The following is a 23048-nucleotide window of genomic DNA, read 5'->3' as shown; positions in this document are numbered from 1 at the left end:
AATTTTTCAAATACTTTTTTACTCACATAAATTTTGGCACGGCGGTTAGCGACACATTCCTCTGAGGCATTTTTATTTCATTACAAAGACTCTACTTGTCTTTGCCGCTTGTGCTCATCAAAACAAACCAAACACTCTCTTTTGTCTCCGGCGTCGTCTTACCTTTGGCAGAGTGTACTTGGGAAGCTTCATCGGGTAGAAAGCATTTCTCCTGTAGGACACGTAATGGACGGACTGGCCGCTGACTGGCACCTAGTACAGAAACACAGAGAGAGAAATCTGCGTTATATCCTAAATATACATTTATATACATATCACAAAGTCTGCTTGATACATTTAGGCCTTGTTTAGACTCCAGCCCAGCTCGGACTTTTGAAGCATATCCATATTGTATCCAGATTGATGTTTTTGGCAGTCTGAACAGCTAAAAACACACATGAGATGTGATTTTTCCAAAGATGATACAAACAACATACGGAGGTGGTTTTTCAAACGCAACTCTGATCGCATTTTTACAGATCTGCTTAAATCTGAACGTTCTGGGTGCTCAGATAGGATTTCAAAGGGTTTTTCTGCAGTTGAATGTTGGCGACGTGGCGCCACATTAGCATTTGAGACAGAAACAGACACAAATTTCTGTCGTCTATTTAGTTTATTTTGTTTAGACTACTTGTTTTTCTACCTATCACTATAGAAATCCATGTGAAAGACTAGACAACGTCAACATGGACACACGCAGATCATATTGGATCACTTGGAATGTATAATGTGATCAGATTCTGATCAGATGTGCTTACAAATCCAATTTGAGCAGCAATCTAAACACGGCATATAACCTTTTTGCTTATTTTAACCATAAAAGGGTCAGAAAATGTCCTGTGAGTAAGTGCCTTTTTTTCCAGAATAACTTTCAATATCTGGCAGTTATTTTGCATGTTAAAATAGTGTATTTAAACAATTTAAAATGAAGAAAAATAAAAAGGTTTCTCTCGGAAAAACACAAACAAACAACAAAGGCGCTGATTCGCCGACTTCCTACAACAGTGTGAGTGAAATGACCGTAATAACCACACGTTGACTTTTCAGCTTTCAGAAAGCATTGGAACTTTTCAGATGGCACAAACCGTTGTGTAAACGTGTCGTCTGAGATACGCTCGCTGTTAAAGGGTTAAGTGTTTCTTCTGCTTGTTTTCTTTGGGCCAAGAAATTAAAATACATGAAGGATATTGTGTTTTTTCTTTTTATTTTAAAATTAAAAAGTTGATATACTTATATAGGCCTACATACATAACTTCACTTGGTAACAACCTAAAATAATAGAGTTAATTCAAATTAAAGTGAGGTTTAGATGTTAAATTCAGTTTGAATAACCTTAAATCATTACGTTTATTCACCATTTTCCTGTTTTTAGTGCCTGTTATCGGAGAGGAAATAATCCATCTTCATGCTTTAGTGTGTTCTGCACGTACTGCTGCACAATGAATCATTTTCAAATGCTTTATTTACAATTTATAGTATTTGAACCGTAGCTATTTCAGGGTTAGCCATGTTTACATTACGGCCCTATTATCTTTTAATTAGACTGAGTTACTCATTCAACCGCAGATGTGATAACTGTTCTATTTTTGTATGTTTTGTATGACAATTGATCAAATGTTGTACACACGTGTTGGCATATCTTTAAGTATCTTGTCCCTACATTAAAATGCAGAATAGTTCTTATATTAAACCTTTTTCACAGTGAATATTGATAACAAATTAACTGTATAACAAGTTAAGTTGAAATATCTGTGAGGAAAAAAAATCGCAATTAGATATTTTCCCCAAGCAGAACGACATTAACACCATGTATCTGATAATTGTTTTAAATATATAAGCACATACAGCATGTTTTTATTTATATATATATATATATATATATATATATATATATATATATATTTATTGCAGCCCTAATCTGCATAACATTTAAGGTGAAAATACAAACACTGATCACTAACAGCTTTTATCAAAACTCTGGGCTTTGCTGTAATTATAACGTCTGTGCATGAGGGCAAAGCAGGGCTCCAAAATAATACACAACACGCACACAAAACAGCGATTTCACCTCGACGCCTGCAGGATAATGGGCCTTTTTAGTTAATGAAATGACAGTACATTAAGATGCAATCGAATGCAGCGGTGCAGCGTTTAATTGTCTTTTAATGAAGCCCGATATCGCAATAAAAACCCACCTGGATGAAAACGTACTCGTCCTGAACCACCAGGGAGTTGGGGATGATAAATCCTGGGAAAGGTTTGCCCTTGTTTCCGTCGGAGCAGTTCTGAAGTTTGCACGTTATGTACTGTGACCCTGCGCGGGAGCAGAAAATGAGAAAATACAAAACCATGTGGTATAGTTTTGAGAGAGACAAAGGAAAAGGATGGGGGGATATTTAGAAGGTGGACTGTCCTGGTGTGTTAGAATCAGCCAAATGAGGCAGTCCCCCCCCCCCCCCCCCCCCACCACCACCACCACCCCGGGAGACAGAGCATTAACACACATGGCCTTATGGAAGTGCCCGTCTCGCTCTCTGCACCGCCACCAACGAAAGAGCCAAGTCACAGTCGTGGCTCTTGAAAAATGAATTAGCTTAATCGGATCAGATCTGTGTCTCCACACTCTCGGTTCACATGAGGGAGGCGACTCCTTCACTGTCAGCGACGTCTGAGGGTTTGTTTCTCAGAATTACATCAAATATTAAACAAAAACACAATTCCTCAATTACACATATACTTGGTTCTCAAACTGTGGAACGTGTACAACCAGTGGTACACGAGCTTTCTCTGGTGGTACTTGGAGGAGAATCAGATTTACTGTTCTGCTGTATATAGCAGGGTATGTGATTCTATGCAATGGCCTTAAATCTGATTTCACTATACCAGTGTGTGAAATATATTGTATGTGAGGAAGATTATTTGAAATAAATCTGGTTCCTGTGAAAAGTCCATCGTTGACTTCATCCATTCGTCCTGTTTACATCACTGTATTTTAATGTTGGTGATAATGGTGTTTCTTGGTATAAAAAGTCTGAGAACATTAAAAAACATTACTATGTATTGTATGTATATTACTATTACTATTACTATTAATAGTGGTATTATTTTGTTACTCACGTCCGTCAGAGACGCTGATCTCCAGGTGAATCATCCCCTGCTCTTTGTCTAAGCCCAGTCTGGACCTGTGACATCAGAACAAACATCAGTTACAAACGTGCTGATTACTGTTCTTGTTTACTTGGGATCATGCGCATCATTATTTATTGAAATCAAATGAATCTCGGTGGTTTCTCCTCATGAATCAAATGAAATGAAATCAAATCTCGACAATCAGACTCATAAAGTACAATTAAAAAAACAAAGAAATCAAATGATGAGACACAAATGTTAAATAATGACACTGGGTGGGGGTTACAAAGCACCACAATAATGACACGTTTATTTTTTTAATTTAAACATAAAAAGCGCTTACGGTCTTGTTTAAAACATGAGCTGTAACTGTGAGCATGAATGTTTTAATGACGTCATTTACTGAACTCAGCACCAAATGTGAATATTTTTCAAAGAAAAGGATATTAATCACCTTTTCTCATGTGATTATGAGTTCTTTTAAAGCATTTAAAATTTTAATTTTCTACACTTTACATTCTGTCTTTATCATCATATTTTAGAAACTTTTTGTTTTTTATTATTGACATTAAGCATGAAACGTGCCGCACAAATAACGCTGCCTTGCCTTCACAATGACCTCATACTCTTTTTTTGCACTTCAAAACTGTGTTTATTTAAATAATAACTGTGTTTTATTTCATTAAAATGAAAGAAGTTCTCGTTCCCCACATCTCACGTCGAAGTCAGAAATAACCACGTGAAAGATTTACACCAAACCAAATGAAAATAACTCAAATCCCACAACAATTTAACGTGTTTTACACATTTACACATACGTTTAAACAGTTTTATTAGTGTGACCTGATTTTAATCACTTAACTGTAAATACTCCAGAAATGATTTTTCTTGTGATTTCAATGTATTTGTATTAATTTTGGACACAAAGTGGCTCTTTAGTTAAGGTGTTGAAGTTTCTCTGCCGTCACATTAACGCAAATCTCAAGATTAGTAATCTTAAATTAAATGGTTGTTTAATCATATTCTCTTGTTTTGTTTTGACAGTGAAATTAAGCCGCTTTGCCTGGACGATGTTCGTCGTAACGTGAGGTCGTGTTAACAGTGAGAAGCAAAAGCCAGGAATTTCTTTTTAAGCAAGAACAAAGGGAAGTCTCTGAAGGACAAAAAATAAATAAAATCAAAGACTCACTTCACATTTTATCAGAATAACTGGCGTTAAAACTTCGAAACCTCTGAGCTACAACGACCTCACAGACATTTGACCTCCACTACTCTTTATGTGTCAGGTGCACTTTTGCCGTTTCATTCACTCCCGGCACAGATTCTTCATGATAGTTGCTAAGTGCAGAGCGACAGCGGCGACCACTTGTCATATTAATAGCAGCTGTTGTGACGCAAGATGGGTTTCTGCTCATTCTCCACCACACGTCTGAAGTATAATATAAAAAACCCGGCGTCCTGCTTCCCTCAGCACTCTGTAATTGCCTCAAAGCTTCATCTCTTTTAATGGACTTTCTGTCAAACGCTTCATCCAGCTCTCTCGGTGAGCAGCCGCAGCGCTGGCTCTTAAATAAACCGCTGTGATGTGACACACTTGTTCCACTGTGACGCTGTGTGAGTTAACATGTGGTTCCCACTCATAATATTGTGTTCGACTTGTGTCCTGGAGGACAGAAGAAAGAAAGGGCATGCAGTATTTTGGCCTTATCGCTACACCAGAGGCACCAAACTGGCAGCCCGCAGGCTTTTTATTGTGAAAACAAGTACTTTTACTTTGAAATTCGGTGAAATATCATCATGAATATCTTAATTACGATGTCATGATGGAATATTGTGTTTTAATTTTAAGCTCATGCTCCTGAACAGTTGTTTTTATTTCCCCCACGTTTTGTTCTCTAGACCAGAATAGACCCGTTGGTCCCCAGGTCATTTGAGTTTGACACCCCTGCTCTATAAGATCTTCAAGAGGTCTCAAACTTGCGGCCCCCCACTTGCTTTTATTCATCGCACCCCTTAATATCAAGATATAATGAGAACTGGCCCACGACCTCCTTCACCTGTAACAAGATTACAGACAGAATAGAGTAATAAATATTATTTTTAGCTTTTGTCATAACTAGTGAGTAATATTTTTTTATTATAATAATAATAATAACACCTAAGTTTATATGACTCACACTTTTAAATGTATTTATGAATATATGAGCATGTTTAACGTTTTTATTACAGTTGTCCATGTGTTATTTTTTTGATTTCAATTAGCATCATAAATGTTTTTTTTTTTTTACACTTTTACTTTGAAATTCTGTGAAATATCACCAATCATTTCATTATTGCGTTATCATGATGTGATTTTGAGCTCATTTTTTTTTCTCACATGACCGGCCCCCTCATGACCAGACTGGACACTCATTGGCCCCTGGGTCTTTTGAGTTTGAGACTTTTACATTCTTAAAAAGTTTCAGATAAACACGGCATTGTTTCAAGACATTCTTACACACCAGACCTACCAAACCAACTCTAAACACTGTAGTATATATGCCAGGCCTGTATGAGGCGCTGTATGCAGAGAAGAAGACGTGGAACATGTATGTCACCACCTGATTTGTGAACCAGTCAACTGGACTCTTGGCTTTTCCGCCCTGTAGGGGTCGCCACAGCACATCACATCCCGCCACTTTGATTGTCTGCCCCGCCCCTGATTGCTTTCACCTGTTACCACTTACTTCTGGTATAAATAGTCCTGGTCTTTATGTCGCCAGTTCTTATTGTTTGGTCCATGAGTTACGTTGTCAAGTTCTTTCATAGCAAGTTATTCATGTTTCCCTGGTTTTGTTTACTTGTGTCGAGATTTGTTTGATCCTCCTGATGAGCGCTTTTTGTTAATGTTCTTACTAAGTAAACCTTTTGTTAAACTTTACATTGACGTTGTCGTGCATTTGAGTCCTCCAGTCTCGTGTCTAAAAGCTTAACAAAAACATTGTCCCTCTGGACTGGAGACACGAGTAAAATCCCTCACATTTTGTTTAGATATTTATTCTATTAAGAATCTAACTGAACACATAACTTGAGTTTTTTCACATTTCATGACAAGCAATTTTCATATTTCCAGTAACATAGTAATAATAAATTCCGTTAATGTTTCATCACTGCGGCTGAATTCCACGCGTGTTGTTCAGTAAACTCACAGAAGCGTAACTAAGGAAACTCTGCAGACTCATAAGTCACCTTCACAGCACATTGTTTTCTCATGTAGAAGTTTGCAACGGCTGTAAATTAAATAATCTTAAAGCGTGGGAGTCACGTCCATGTTCCTTTGCTGCATTAGACGAGGAACAGTTGTTCTACTTTGTTTTCCTCCCACGTGTGATTTTCCTACTCACACTAACATTATTAACACATTGGCTCATTTTAATCTTCAAAGATTAATGTATAACAGATATATATCTGCACCGGAGGTCACTCCAGCCGCCTCAAGTAATCCACGTGTTTTTTAATTCTATGGACAAGAGTGTGAAAAAGGATTTTCTGGCCAACAACTATAAAACCCATTATAGGATTTATCCCAGGCCATAATCCCGGTTGCAGCAACAAACTGCTAATAACGCTAAAACACTCCGAGACATCCAGAGACTCTGCTACATCATCACAAGTGATTCTGGGAAACACACTGGAGTGTAGATATAAAACGAAACAACTGAAAAAGTCACGGCTGATGTTTGAATAAGAGATTTGTGTGGATAATTTAATAATTTACATTTTATAATGTAAACTGCTTTCATTTGATCAAATGTTGATTCACATGTGGAAAAACTGAGGCTTATTATGTAACACATAAAAAACATACAGTTACTGTATATAATGTATATAACTGTGTATATAATGTAATTCTGGCACATGTGGCCCTTATCCTTAAAGGGCCATTTTTACCCTTAAAATAACTGAGATTAAACACAAAATTATGAGCCTTTGTTCTTGGAATTCTGACTCTAATCTAATCAGATTTCTTGTTTTATTTGTTTTGTTTGTTTCCAAAAAAATGAAACCACATCTGACGCTAATCCTTAAAGACAGAATCTCAGCGGTTCATCTCAGAATTCTGACTTTTTTCTCAGGATTCAAACTTAATGTGGCCATAATCCTTAATCACAGAGTTTAATCTCAAAATTCTGCCACTTTTCTCAGACTTCTAACTTAATCTCAGATTTCTGTAGTGTTTTTTAAGAAAAAACTTTTTAAATGTGGCTCAAATCCGAACCATAATGTTAAAATAACTACAACTTGAGTTTTAAACCATACATTTATCTCTAAATCTCATAATCCAAGAGATATACAGTATGTGAGAAAACAGATAAAACAGCTCCATCTCAACTGAAGACAAAAGTAAAATCCCCCAATTTTGTTCAGAAACTAAGAATCTAACTCTACACTTAACTTTTTTTGTTTTCCTTCAAAGTTCATGACAAGTAGACTTCACGCCAGATTAGATATGTTAATTGAACATATTAATGTTTATTCGCCATCTGTTTGCTGGCCGTCGTTCTTATATTTTCGAAAGCGTATCAACACATTCCAGCATTGTATCAGTGTGCGTTCTGCAAATGATCTCACCAGTAGAATCTGTTGGGGACGACGCCATCGTGCACAAGCTGCCACCTTCTCCCAAACTCAACCGAGACATAGAGCTGAGGAAAAATTAGGAAAAAATGAAGAACAAATAACAAAGACAAACTTATCACACAGCTTAACATAAGCCAATTATCCAGGAGCTGTCGAGTTAGTGTGTGTGTGTGTGAGTTAGTGTGTGTGGTGTGAAAAGGTCAAGGTTGATTTGACTGTAACACCGTTGACTTAGTTGTGAAAATGCATCAGTGGTGAGAAAATCTAAAAATAAAGGGATGATACGCTGAAGTTTCTCAAAAACAAACAGAAATAATAACAACAAAAAACATTTATTCTCCAGAGAAGTGAAGATAAAACATTGTTTTTATTAAACTATCATGATATAAAGCGTTTGTGTCCAAGAAATTCACAAGGCCTCTAATCTGCCTCTAAAGCATCTTAAGCTCAGGGCTTCAGCAACATACGCAGCATCATCTTGTCTTATCTGAGAGCTTAGAAACTTTTAAAAAAGACATAGCAGATGATCAATAAATGTAAAATGAAACCAAGATGAGGTTAATTTAATCCTGGCAGCTATAAAAAGAGAAAAAAAGACACCGAGAGAGATCTGAAGGTAAACTTCTGTCAAGCGTTGTTTTTTATTCTGACCCACTGATTGACTGAGTCTCGTCTAACGCTTTCATCTTCCTCGCTCAAACATTTTTCACTTCTCAGACCTTGACAGTTTTTTTTCTCTCTCTCTCTCTGAAAATCAAGTCTTTCCAAGAGCAGTCGGGCATCAGAGGATGAGTTTGGTTTGTGTGTGCGTGTGTTAGAGAACACCAACGCTTCCTTCACGCAGCACCAGAGTAATAACGGGTTCATGCTCCCAATTGCAAACAAGTGGTACATATGCTTCCTCTGAAAATAGCAAATGCTGTTCTATTGTATATGCCAGGGTATGTGATCGGAGAGGCACTGAGGAAAGCCGAGTTTGTTCATTTACGAAGCATGCAGGTGGCCAAGATGGATGCCAAATTCAAAACGGCCGACTCCCTGTTGAGTTGATGCCCTGGTCCCAATGGACTTTTTTGTTTGTCTTGGGCTATAACAAGTTCCCACCAAGTTTCCCGAAATTCGGTGGAACTTAATCTTGGCTTGCTCCATCCATGTTTCATAACAGGAGGGTGCTATAGAGGCCTGGTGCCACGCACGGGTCCGAGCACTATGGCAAGATTGCATTTTCATTTTCTTTGGTGCAAAGTTTCAATTGTTTTTATGCACGTTAACACCCACTCAAAAATGACCAGAAAACCATGGATTATTAATAATTAGAGTCACTTTACACTATATGGGCAAAAGTATTTGGCCACACCTGTAAAGTATTGAATTCAGGTGTTTCAATCAGTCTTTAGGACAATCTTCAGCATACCAAGACATTTTGGACAATGCAACTTGATTGTGTCCCAGTGCACAAACAAGGACTATAAAGTAATGGTTTGACTTTGAGTTTGGTGTGGAAGAACTTGACTGGCCCCGTACAGAGCCTTGACCTGAACCCCATGATCAAACACCTTTGGGATGAACTAGAACAGAGCTTGTGAGGCAGACCTTCTCGTCCAACATCAGTGCCTGACCTCATCAATGCTCTACAGAGTGAGTGGGGGATCTACTCCATTTTAAAGTATTTGAATACATCACGTGTCCCAGTACTTTTGTCCATATAGTGTATCTCTCGCTCCATCTTAATCTAATTATCACTATGGTGTGAAAATGTTTAAGAACCACTGGTCTAGGACACGTTCATACAAGGTTAAAGCTTTAGAGCATAATTTTAAAATATAAACAAATGTGTGTTACCTTTGTCAAATGATTTCCCATGATGCTGGGTAACTTATCTGCCCTATATCCTGATTTTCAAAAAATGCCAAGAAGTTGGCTGAGAGCTGGGTGAAGGAGGGCGGACAAAACATGAACGTGAAATGTTAAGTGCAGGATTTCTCTATTTATTCAGAAAACAGAGAACAAAGTGCGTAAAGTCTATGTATTGAACGTGGATGGAGCGTCTCTTAACGTAGCTTTTTCCATCATTATCCTGCTGTAAACTCCCTCTTCTTCTGCCAGGTAACTTCCACCCATGTTTCCCCTCATTCTTTTGAGCAGCGCCGCCATGAGGAGACATGAAGTAGTGAAACTTGCCCTGGCCAATATTTGCCCTGGCGTATGGATTATCTGATTGTTCGAGGAAGGATGACGATATATCACCAAACAACCTGTGTTTTCCTGCTAAAACACATAATGGCTGCTGTGCAAAGAGCTCATTAGCTGATAAAGGACGCAGATGTGACATCGTTTCTGGTCCCAAATTCCAAACAGAGGCACAAAAATAACAAAAACAACAACAAAAATCTGCAAAAGTTACGCACTTGCAGCTTTAAAGTCTGTAGCCAGACTTTATGACTTGTTTATGGGAGCAGGTGATGAGCTGCCACTGTGTAAGTGTCAGATGTCTGAGCTCATGAAGGCAGTGTCCCGAAAAAGCCCCCGCTGTCCTCAAAATGAGTGCCTCTGTTTGCGATCGCAACCTATGTTTTGTTTCACTTTATGACGGTAACATGCTCGCACTATATAATCTGACAGAACATCAATCCATGGAGCCGCGCACACACACCGGCACTGATTTCCATCCAGATTTTGTCACATTTTGCATTTTCACAGTCGCTCTACCTTTTGGTCGTGGCTGTAAGCCAAGATCCAGTCCTCCTGCTCGGGGTGGAAAAGCAGGCTGAGGATATCAAAGGCTAAGCTGTGTTTCTGATAGGACGCCCCCTCGTCGAGGCTAATGAGCAGGCTGCTCTCCACCTCCGGGTCGGTCAGCAGCATGATCTGAGACGAGACAGGGAGAGGAGACGGGAGATTCAGCGAGGCCACACTGACAGCGAGCTTAGCCGCGCTTATGCAATGCACTGCTTTAGAAGAGACACATGGTGCCGATTCCTGCAGAAAGCACGCCGTGTAATGACATCTCTGCAACACGGTGATAACTGACAAGATCTATTCACAAACTGACAAGACAGACAGGACTTCTCGCTCCATCACAGTGCAGAGGCACTCACCTTCCTCTTGTTGTTTGGACTCACGTACAAGTAGCTCAGGACGGTTTTCGGCCCGACTTTCTCGTTAAGCTTCTCGTACGTGGTCCCGTAATCGGTTGACCTAAAATTCAATTATGGGATAACGTTAATAGGCTGTTCCTGCGGAGCACAAAAGGAGAATATAGTTAAAATGCTGATGGCATCATTAAGTGTGTGATGTGAGCAGAAAATTGCAACAGCAGAAGTCATGAGGCAATTTGCTAGATGGATGGAGATTTTCTTAATTATCAAAATAAAGAAGGATATTGGGAGTGGCGGGCAAGGCCAGATAATGAGATGTTATTATTAAAAAAAAAAGTGAAATTATTATCATAGGAGTAGTAGAAGTAAAAATATTATTAGATGGGAATGCAGAGGTGTCATTATTAACTATATTATTATTATTATTATTATTATTATTTGACTTTTCTAGTTGCTATATCCGACTACATGTTTCAGAAGATTTCATCAGTCAGACTATTCTTGCAAGTAATTACGTACTTTCTCAAGCTCATTGCTAGAGAGAGGTCGTCAGTCAAATTTCAAAAGCAATAGAGATTTTTCTCTTTTTTTTTTAAGAAATAAGCAGGGAAATCCACCAGTATTTATATGTTTTTTATGCTTCAGATGTGGCGATCGGTTTCAGCCAAATCACACAATGACATAACAGGACCTACATGAGTTTAAAATACATTGCAAGGTTTTTGGGGGAAAAAAATTCAGCAATTCATAGACAAAACTGATAGATAGATAGATAGATAGATAGATAGATAGATAGATAGATAGATAGATAGATAGATAGATAGATAGATAGATAGATAAATAGATAGATAGATAGATAGATAGATAGATAGATAGATGGATAGACTTCATTCTCTTTATACAGGTATAATAAAATGTAGACTGGCATCTCTCCAATGCTCATAAAAACCCAATTAAAAAAGAAATAAAACGATGAATAAAGTAAACAATAATAAATCAGTGTAAACGTTAATAAATATGTAATCCTGAGCAATCTTACCTCCACAAAGAGCTCTCTGTGACTCTTCCAGTGTTGAAGTCATAGTATTTCGTCAACATGAGAATCACCTGCAGAACAGATCAAACACATTAGCAGCTTTGAAGGGGGCGTAAAAAATACAATATCTGAAAAAAAGAAGAGAAGTGTCACAAACAGGATACGCTGCAACAAAAGATCTGAGCCGCCTCTGCTCGTCTTTTCAACTTCCTGACTGACAGACGGCGGCTTTATTAACACCTCAACAGATCCTTCATGTACGTCAACACGCCGCCCCCCTGCTCATTGTAACGCTGAAACAAGTGTATCCTCTCTGAGCATGAGCTGATGGCACACGTGTGTGGTGCTTTATATTATAGACTTTTAGGGACCTGGTGGAATACCAGCAAAATGCTACTACCAGCGGTGAGCTACGAGTAAATTAATAAATAAGTCAACACCATCAGTCACGCGAGGCGCGGAAATATAGAGCTCATAAATATCGTGGACACCTTCTTTGAAGAGGCTCATAAAAAGTGCCATAGTGCCGCGTGGTTTACAATACACAGGCTTTTACTTAATGTACATGAAAAGCTGTAGATTTCAAGACGCCTTATAAATTACTCCAGATATTAATGAATGACTCAGCGGGGTCATTGATTTTACTCTCTTATTTTGAAGAGAAACTCTGTCCTCAGGAAATAAGCCTTTGTTTCCATACACATATATATATCTTTTTTCTCCTCCTCAGAGAGACGTTAATATAGAACTTATAGTATCTCAAACTTAAAATAATGTGTCTTTATTATAGACACTCGTGTTTTTACATTTTTTTGTTGTTGTTAAATTACTACAGGAAAAATAGTCATTCACCTTGCGTCCTTCGCCCCCAGCGCAAATTAATCTTTGAGGAAAAGCCCAGGCCTTCACTGCAGCCATAAAACCTGCAGATCGTATAGCTCTCTCGGGGAAGCTTCTCTGGGCATCTTTTCATAGATACATTCTAATTATGGAGTGTTATGAGTGTTCGGGGTAACATTCCCCATAACAAGTACGAAACTCCATCACGCAAACAAAAGATTTTAACAATTTTTGTTTTTTTTGGGTTTTTTTTAAGAAAGAAAACCTGCCAACATTGTTTGTAGAATTTCCAAACGTGCTCTCACAGCTAAAGTGAGTGGACACATGAGGGGACACTTCCAGGTCACTTGTCACGTAATTTTCCCTTGGAAAAAAAAAGAAGGAGAGGAGAGGTGAAGGAGAGAGTGCAGACAGGGTGGCGTGGGTGGAGATTAGCGTCACAGAAGCGTGACAGAAGGACAGCGGCAAAAGTGAAAGGGAAGCTTCTACGAGACGGTAGTGAGGACCTGCCGTGATGTATGGTTTGGAGACATCCCCACTGTCTCCAAAGACAGGAAGCAGATATTCTCGTTGTGCATGACCAGGGTGGACGGGATTAGAAGTGAGGGTGTTCGAGGGACAGCTCAGGTCGAACGGTTTGGAGATAAAGTAAGAGAGTCACGGCGGAGATGGTTTGGTCAAGTGCAGACAGAGGGTCAGGGATTATATTGGACATTATAGTGGACAGAGGTAGTCAAACCGTACATCTGTGGGGGGTCGTCAAAATTGTCCCTTTCAATATTAGAGACAGGGCAGTGTGTACATGTGCGTGAATTTACGAGCGTCAATGAATGCAATCACAGCCGAGCAGACGAGAGAGAGAGAGCATGCAGGTGATGTGCTGTTCTGACAACACAGCGTTGAGATTTTAGGGGCAAACCTAAAGCACACAGGCTAATCTGTTTGCCTTCCCCTTTCTCTCTGGCCTGTCCTACTTAACACACATGTTTGTCCATGATCACCCGTTTTTTCTCTTTTGTATCCACCAGTCCAAACTTACACCCTTGACAAAAAACACTATTAATATGCAAGGAATTATGTTTGTTATTATCATGGATATTATTATCAGGGCTTTCTCATGCTCCAAAACTCTCAGATTTTGAATGAGTGCCGTTCGGTGACAAAGCATGGAAAATTGGAAGTGTGGGAGGGGCTATTGAAAATGGAAAAACACTTTCATCAGGTGATATTTTTTTTTTTAAATATTTCGTGTACATGAACGAAAGTTGGTACACGTGTTAATCATGCCAGGGCGGTCCAAAAAGTCAATGCGGACTTTGCCGTAAATCCTACAGGAAGGCCGCCATCTTCAGTTGAACAGCCATTTTTTGGTGGTCAATGGTATTTGAACAAACTTTGAACAAAAGAGCTTTAGTTATTATTTTAATCAAAAACTATGCCATTTTCAATGTAAAGAGTATAATTTACATAAACAAGATACAAATGTGCTGACAGAGACACGTTTTTACTACAAAACCCTGGGACATAGGATGTTGAAGATGGAGCTACCGGGCAGGAGGAGAAGACGAAGACCACAGACAAGGTTCATGTTGTGAAGGAGGACATGAGGGGTGTTGGTGTGTAACAGAAGAGGACACAAGGGAGAGGACAGGATGGAGGCAGATGATCCGCTGAGGGAAAAGTCGAAAGAAGAATTTAAATGAGTTTATTTCACCATGAAACAAAAGGAGTGCGTAACAGCAGTCTTCATACACGGTGTCGTGGTCTGGTGAATTTATTCAGCAGCATCACTAAAGCCAATTAAATCTATGAATCCTTAAATTAGTTCCAGACACAGAGAACTCATGTGAGCTCATCATTTTTATTATGTACAGTGTATTTTTAGCCTATTAAACACCGAATAGTGCCAACAGCTTCTCACAGCCTCAACTTAACATCTTGTTTTCTCCCCCTCCTTCTTACTCAAAGATAATCTGTTTACACTGCATAGAAAAGCAGCAGCAGCAGCAGCTCCCGCACATTAAAAGCTTGAAGGTAAAGCTTTCTAGCTTCTTTTTCTTTTCTTTAAAAACACAGTTAATCAGCCGATCGTTTAAGCGCTGGCATCAAAAATTCACGAGTCAAAAATGAGACACATTCATCGCTATGGTGATTTCTCCCCGAACAAACGTCTTCACCTGCATAATATAGACATTACTGTCGATGATATATCACGTAACCCAATTTAAATCACAAATGCTTGGCCCCAGCGCTGGCGTCTTTCAGCCTGCACCTCTCAAAGGCACACAGCAGCTTTACCAAATGCATGATTACACTGGACGTGTCGGTTATTTCCTTATAAAATAAATTCCATTTAAATGAGGTGCCAAAAAAAACTACAACAAATACAACCAGAGGTTGTTTAAAATGCAGGAATGTCAATACAATCTGAGAGGAATTTTAATATTTGAAAAATGATTGTCTCTCAGTCAGGTGGGTCAAACAAACACAATATTTTTTGCCTTCCAATTTTAAATTAAACATTTCAGCATATGCACAAACTAAAAAGTTACATTTCTGTAATTGCTTTGTTGTCATGCTTGTGCGAAAATTATGATTTTGGCAAAGTGTAATTAACCTTCAGCCCTCACCTATTTCAGTTTATCAATGAAAAAAACAAAACCAAAACAGGTTTTTCAAACTGTGTGAGTTATTTTGTCTTTTAAAAAAAGGGAACAGATGGGAATAAATCATATGATGAGCTGTTGTTAACTCTTAAACACTGAGCGTAACGCAGACAACACGCAAATATGTTTGATACTGTTGAAAATTTCAAATTTACTACGCAAAATCCTCTCATGGATTCTCATGGTTCATGTACAACTACTTTTTGTTCTTTTTTTTCTTCATTTTTGTTAATGCACTATTTTAACATGCAGTAAATTGTAAATAACTGCCAGATATTGACAGTTTTTTCTGGAGAAAATGGGCAAAAACACTGACAGGCCATTTTCTGGCCCTTTTATGGTTAAGCATGGTACAAATAAAGAATGTGTTAAACACCCGTGGAGACTGAAAATTCTGCCCACTCCTGCTCTAAATCCACGTGTCTCCAAATAACCAACTGCTGCTTTGGTGCTATGAGTTTAAACTTTACAGTTTCAGGGCCTCATTTTTCTAATTATTTGCCCCGTGTTTGAAGGCGGAGACCGAGCAAAAACTTCAGCACTGCTCTTAATTTGTGCTGAGTTCATGGAACCCTAGTTCGGAGATAATCCACAAAGCTTGTTATGGTACAAACTGTCCGAACTTGGGCTGCGGATATTAATGGCTTCCAATAAAATGGCCTTTACACCCTCCCAAAGTTGTACTCTCGCATACACTGTCATACACAATAAAACATCCCCACAGCGGCGTGAAAATTAGGACAAATTATATTCCCCCCTCTCCTGTATGGCAATTAACTTTATGCATTTAGTTGGGAAGGATCCAGGATTACAGGCTGATGTAATTTGCATCCACCTTAACGCCAGCTGGGGAAGTGTCTTTTGTTGTGACGGATGCTGCGGTAACACAACAACAAAGCCATAGATTATTTCACTTTGTTGGTGGTTCTGTGTGAAACAAGGCGTGTTTGAGGTTTGATTTGTAGCAACATGTGAATTTAAAAGGTGGGGTGGGAGCATTTTTTACTGTATTGCTTAAAATCCTCTTCACAACCCAAACGGACAGGCGTGTAAAAACACCCTCGCGTACCCCTCTTTGTGTACTAATCGCACATGCTCAAAAGACAACGCTCAGTGGTTAAGACCCGTACCCCGTGTGCAGAGACATCATGGAAACAAGTTCCACTACACCCCTGGCAGGTTGTACTCAATTCCCTTGTCACTTTGGATACAAACGTCTGCTAAATGACATGTAATATGCTAACTTGCTAAATCCAACGAGATGAAATTAAGGGGGAAAAAGGCGATTTTAAACATCCTCATCCAATAAATACACGCCTGTATATAATAATAATACATTTTATTTGTATAGCACTTTACAGTAAGTAAATAAAAACACACACAGTACAATAAAACAAAGTTGAGAAACAGTGCGCCTTCAGCTTCAATTTAAAAAAAACCTCGATAAACTTGAGTCTTCCAGAAACGCAGGAGTTCAGAAAGACAAGGTACGATCGCTAACTTCTTGCTGACCATCCTCACCCTAACCCTGTCCTGTCCTTGTATTATGACCGACAAATATGAGGGCGCAAGACTGTTTAAAATTTCATCAGTGAGGAGTAGAACTTTGAAATCAGACCAATGTCCCTGGTCTGGACAGTGAAGACTGAGTGCATGAAAAATGGATGTTCTGGTTTAAAAAGTGAAGTAGCAGTTTGCCTCCAGGGGGCAACTCCTCAGTTTGGGTCAAAGTCTCTGGCAGAGGTCTCAAACTCGTGGCCCAGTCCACTAAACATCGTTCCATGTCAATACATACACTTTTATTGTGAAATTCTGTGTAATATCTCTGAGACATCATGATGAAATACTGTATTTAATATAATTTTTTACCCATAATATATAATGTATTCCTGATGAGTTAAAGTCTCAATCATTAGTTTCACCAGTGGACTCTGGTGTGATTGACAGCTGGTATCGTCCTGTAGGATTCTGTGAACGTCCAGTATTAAAATCTCACCTGGTTCTGTTTATCTTATTTTTATTAACTGTCTATAATCAATATATGTTTACCTACCTAAAATATGTTTACCTTTATTCCCAAACACTGGGTCGGGACCCAAAATTGGGTTGCAGGAATTTTTTTTGGGTCCCAAAACAGATGCAAATACACTCCCAACCGTTCTGTTAAGATTTAGTTAAGACCAAGGAGATATTTCCTGTTTCCATCAGAGTGGGTTTATCTAAGTTTACCCTCCTATTGGCAGCTTCCTGTCTAGAGTTTTTGGTTGTGTTCTTGGGCCACTCTTTTTCTTTGTTTTTGTTTGTTTATGTTTTTTCTCCTGTGGGTCTGGAGAGACAGAGGCGGGGTTGACCTACTTTCTCTGGAGTGCAATGAGGCTCACCTGGCTGCAAATCCACACACCTGACTCCTATCTACTCCTCAACCTCCCTATATAAGCCAGCTCAGACTTCTCGAGACACTCCAGTGCCAGAGAATTTCCGTCCCCCCCCCCCCAGTTTTGTGACCTATCGTCTAACTCCAATTAGATTTTATGTTTTTTCTCAGATCAGAGACTTCTCAGTTCCTGCCTCCTGCCACTCTTCACCTGCTGAGACATTTTCCAGTTTTTTAGTTTTTCTTCTTCTTTTTGATGAACTTTCCTTGGGAGTCTTTTGGGTCAACTCAGTCCTCCAGGCTGTAACACGGTAGGTGATCAAAACAGCATGAATTCTGAGATTAAAGACTATTATTAGATTATTTTTTCTCAGGATTCATAATATTTAAGTGGCCTTAATACTCTTCCGTATCTTATCTCTAAGAGATAATCATATCTCGGTCAAAACTTATCAGATTTGATATCTAATACCAGACTAAATTTTATCCAGATTGGATCCAGATGATGGGTTTGGCAACGATTTAAATTTAGCATGATTCAGTCCCGTTTAAGTTTAGATGTTTATATCTCAATGAAAAGATGGTATAAGCAGGTAACATGTTACACAGATCCAGAAAGTTCTTATGATTCAGTGGCTTGAAATTGTCTGTAAAACACAGGTGACAAAGTGCTTAAGCCTTGGTCGAGGTCTGTGCTCTCTGAGTGCTTTTGTTAATAATTTACCAAACTTCTCTTGGAAATTATTAATGTCCAAATTCCAAATGATGTTAGGTGTTACAGACATGTCTGTAAAATTAGGCGCTACTTTATGCACAAACTTGTGATTTGGGTCACGATTGTTTTTCCGTCTTTAAAAGTGTGTGCCCGTGTAGAAAGTTAGAGAAAGTGACGCTGTTTTAAAAACACCTTTGTGTTAATGTATTCTCCACCTTTAGCCAAAATCAGCTCACTGAAAGAATTTCTCCAACTGTGTTGCAAATGTTCTTCTCCCATAAATTAGAATTAAACAGCCCACATTATTACAGCCTGTGATCAGCGAAGCATTTATTTAAAACTGTGGGCGTTTTGGATCAGTATCACATTTTACACTTTCACTACCATATCTGCCCTTTGATTTCCAACTAAGGATTTTGGAAGTCGATTTGATCACGGCCACCGACGTTAGGCAGCAGTCGCGGCAACATATTATCTCCAGACTGGATTACCTGACATCCAAAAGCAAGCAAATTGATTTTTCCACCTGTAATCCCTTTGTAAATCTCGAACCTTAGAGTTAAATGGACTGGGATGAGTTTGATCATTATGTAGGAATTAATGGGGGCTTAATGGTAATTTAAGGAGCTTAAGGTGAAGAGATGACTGCTGTGGAATGACTGCATTGGGAGGAGGAGGAGGGGTTATCGGTGGAAGTATAAACAAGATATAAACAGTGTCTTGAAGAAAGATTAAATGGAATGGAGCGACAGCGTTTGCATTATAATTCATTCCCACCCGGCTTTATCAGCTGTTGGAATTAAGTCGCCTCATCAATAAGGCTGTCATCACATTTAGCCACAACAATTAAACAGATGGTCAACTCCATACACGGAATTGATACAGGGATTAGTGACTGGAATACTAATAATGGAGACAAAGGTGTCATACAAACAAATGTGCATATTTTGGAGTATGAGTGTATTTTAATGCGTCACGTCTGTCCGTAGTTTTGATCTGAACCATTTCTGCTGTACAAACACTTGTGCAGACTAATGCACGTGAATGATTTCTTTACATTCCCGTTCATTTATTCTCCAGAGAACTCTTGCCTTTGCAGCAAGAAGACCCGCGTTCACGACCCGGTCGGAACAAGGGCCTTTCTGCATGTGAGTTCACGTGTTCTCCCCGTGTGTGTGTGTGTGTGGGTTTTCTCCGGGTACTCCGGTTTCCTCACACTGTCCAAAGGCATGCAGATTTGGGGATTAGGCAAATTGGACACTCGAAATCAGGTGTGTCAATTACATGCGGCCCTAATGAAAACATGGCCCATGACCTCACCTTCTTTTAAACACAGTGTGCAGCTGAGGCACAGCTGCCTGCGAGGTGATAAAGAATAAAATACACTACTAAATATGTTTGCTAGCAATGTTTTTATAACGGAAATAATCAGACATTCAGTCGTAATTATCACATTATTATCACACAACGTTCAGTTGCATATAAACAGTAAATAGGCTTGTTTGGTGTTACGTACGTCACTTTAAATAATAGATTAATTTTGCATCATAAATGTGTTTTAATTGTGCAGTATACATCAATCAAAACAAGCACTTTTACTTTGAAATTCTGCAAAGTATTCATTATTCTGCACAATTCTGCACATGGGGCGACAGGCGGGGTCACACCCTGGACAGATCGCCAGTCCATATATAGAGACAAATTCAGTCGCACACTCACACCTATGGTCAATGTAGAGTGGTCAATTCACCTGATCCTCATATTGCATGTTTTTGGACTGTGGGAGGAAGCCAGAGAACCTGGAGAAAACCCACACACACACACAGGGGAAAACTCATGCAGAAAGGCCCTTGTTCTATCTATTGCTGCAAAGGCAAGAGTGCTAACCACTACACAACCATGTGAACCCCTGAAATATCATCATGAATATCTTAAAGTTGTTTTTTTCCCCACTTTTTGTTCACCATCATGACAATGTTGGTGGTAGAGTGGTGAACATTAACACACGCAGAGCCTTGATCTATAGTTACACTACGTTTTCATTGGAAAACGGCGTCACCAGACAGAAACAATGCGCGTCCAGTCGAGCGTTTCGGCTCCGAATCAGAAGTAATCTGCATCTTCATTCCTCTGAAGTCGATTGCAATGGATTCAAAAGGCACTGCTAATGAGAAACAACAGAGGGGAGAAAAGTCAGAGCAGGGATTTTTTTGTTATGAAACTAAAGACGTGAAGAGGTGAAAGTGAAACTAAAAGTGTTTTGGTTTTCTTTTTAAATGAGGGTTTTATTTACAGCTAATTAGTCGATTAGACACTGGAGACATCAGCGGGGTAAAAAAAGACTGCATGGTAGTGCGGAATTCACACAATTTCTCTTCAACAGAAAGAATGCACTTGTGAAATAGCAAAAATGTGGACAGTAAATATCATAATCGACGACAGCTCACAGATTTACCCCGAGTAAATCGCTGAGTTCTGATCCCTTTTGTTGTTATTATGCAAACTATAAAACATTTCTCTTTTTGTTCATTATGAGACTGTGGCGGGGCAAATTACTCGAGATAATTAATGGGGAAATATTGTACTGTTTCTAAAAAGGAAATTCTTTTTTTTCCTTGTGACTCGGGCGAACCAACGCTTTTGACATCTTAAAAATACAAATCCAATAACAGAGCTGGTAATTTATTCTCCCCACCGGTTTCTTTTCAAGCTACATTACTGAGCGCAAAACATTTTGAACCGTGCACTCGGCACACACAGCAGGCTCCTTTTTTCTGTATTATCCATGAAAAGTTTTAAGATTTAAAGTGGACTCACCTTATATTTATACTTTAGAGTGGAGATTATTTCTGGAAAACTGGTTTTGTGATGACATTACTCTGATACTGTCACTAAAATGCAGTAACATTAAATAGTCATCATATGAATGACTATTTTTACATACAAATACATGAAAATGGTTGGTTTAATCTGGGGCTGCAGCTATTAATCTGCTGATTTATTTTCTTGATTAATCTGGGATTTGTTTGGTCCATAAAATGTCGGAAAACGTTGATCGCTAATTCCCAAACCTGGAAATAACGATGATCCCAAATTTCTTGTTTTGTCCACAAAGTTTTAGGGTTAGAGTTAGGGGTTAGGGTTAAGGTAAGGGAGACTGTTCACATTTAAGAAGCTGGAATATCAGAAAGATTGTTTTAATTATAAAAAAAAATCAAAATAGTAATTATTTTAGTAATTGCTAAATAATTGATGATATTATATATCAATTATATGTATCAGTATTGGCTGTGGTTTTTAACCCATGTTAAGGGTGTAGATTGTAAAAAAATAAAGCCCTAAAACCGGTGAGGTAATATTCAAATTAGTGGCAACTGGTGACAATGTCACAGCTAAGACAAACGAACCAAGAGGCGGAAGGTGAGAAAACACCTGTCGAAACGATATTAACACCACCAAAGTGTTGACAGCCACATGTGAGACAGTGAATTAAGGACTTTTACAAAAGCAAAGACCCCCCCACCCCCCGAGCTGCCACTGCATTAACCGGAATAAATTTACAGTTTTAGTTTAAAAAAGAACAAAAAAAGGAATTGTCTGTATCCATTACATCATTCCTGCCCCTGCAACTCACTCCACGGGTACAAAGGCCTGCAGGAGAGAGTGCGCACACGCACACGCTCTCACACGCCTCACTATCACCTCAGCGAGACACATCACGCACCGAGTCTTTTTTGTCTGCCACGTCAGTTTATAACACTTCATTAGCGGAGGCAGAGTTTTGCTCGTGGAGCAGATGTTGTGCTGAAGTGAGGCTGTTTGAAGTCGGCGCTGTTGGCTCCACACACACAGTCACCGCAATCATGAATTATAAAGCAGCTTTATACAGTATCACAAAAAACTATGGCAGCAAATCACAGGGATGTGTTGCTCTGTAGTTTGGGGGGGGGGGGGGGGGGGGGGGGTGAAAATGTCTTTGTCGTTCATTTAGTCTGTCGGGGAAACATGGTGGCACAAGATGGATGCCTTCAGAAAAGAACCCTCGCCCACAAAAGTACACAAAAAAGTCTTATTATAGGTCACAAAATGCATTTTCTTCGTCTTATGTGGTGTTCAGTCAAAGTAATTTTTTATATCACGGGAGTAGCAATAATTGTGCACAAAAGTTACAAAATAAACCGTTTTTCTTTGATTTTTGTTCATAAAAAAACAGACTTTGAACTTTGAAAGTATTTCCAAATTTCACAATTTCAATCTGGTTTGTACTTTTTGCTTAGGTATGTTTACATAGTTGGTTAAAATGAATTGCTTATAGGTTGTGCTAGGGAAAATAGGACATAAGATACTTTTAAGTCTGTACAATACATGTTTTAACATAGTCATGGGGAAAAAAAGCATTTAAGAAGTCTTTGTTCGGGTGTTGGCATCAGATTATGGAAAAGTAGTTTGGATTAGTATTGATATCAATGAGCAGTACTGTACGACAGAGCATTAGGGCCAAACCTAAGTAGTTTTTTTTTAATCTTTCAAG

General features: G+C 38.9%; 1 protein-coding gene across 1 annotated transcript in view; it reads right to left on the bottom strand.

The window, feature by feature from the left end:
- Nucleotides 1-23048, bottom strand: part of LOC131473672 (VPS10 domain-containing receptor SorCS1-like) — a 77586-nt gene that overhangs the window by 35255 nt on the left and 19283 nt on the right. The window contains exons 2-8 of the mRNA XM_058651099.1: nucleotides 11926-11993; nucleotides 10887-10986; nucleotides 10498-10656; nucleotides 7780-7853; nucleotides 3157-3221; nucleotides 2235-2353; nucleotides 163-252 (exon numbers count right to left, since the gene is read on the bottom strand). Of these exons, the coding sequence (XP_058507082.1) occupies nucleotides 163-252; nucleotides 2235-2353; nucleotides 3157-3221; nucleotides 7780-7853; nucleotides 10498-10656; nucleotides 10887-10986; nucleotides 11926-11993 (675 nt within the window). The remainder of the gene's footprint in view (nucleotides 1-162; nucleotides 253-2234; nucleotides 2354-3156; nucleotides 3222-7779; nucleotides 7854-10497; nucleotides 10657-10886; nucleotides 10987-11925; nucleotides 11994-23048) is intronic.

This window comes from Solea solea, chromosome 15 (assembly GCF_958295425.1).
Source record: "Solea solea chromosome 15, fSolSol10.1, whole genome shotgun sequence".
NCBI lineage: Eukaryota > Metazoa > Chordata > Actinopteri > Pleuronectiformes > Soleidae > Solea > Solea solea.
Note: the sequence above shows the minus strand (reverse complement) of the source record. Positions and strands in the feature narration are given on the sequence as shown.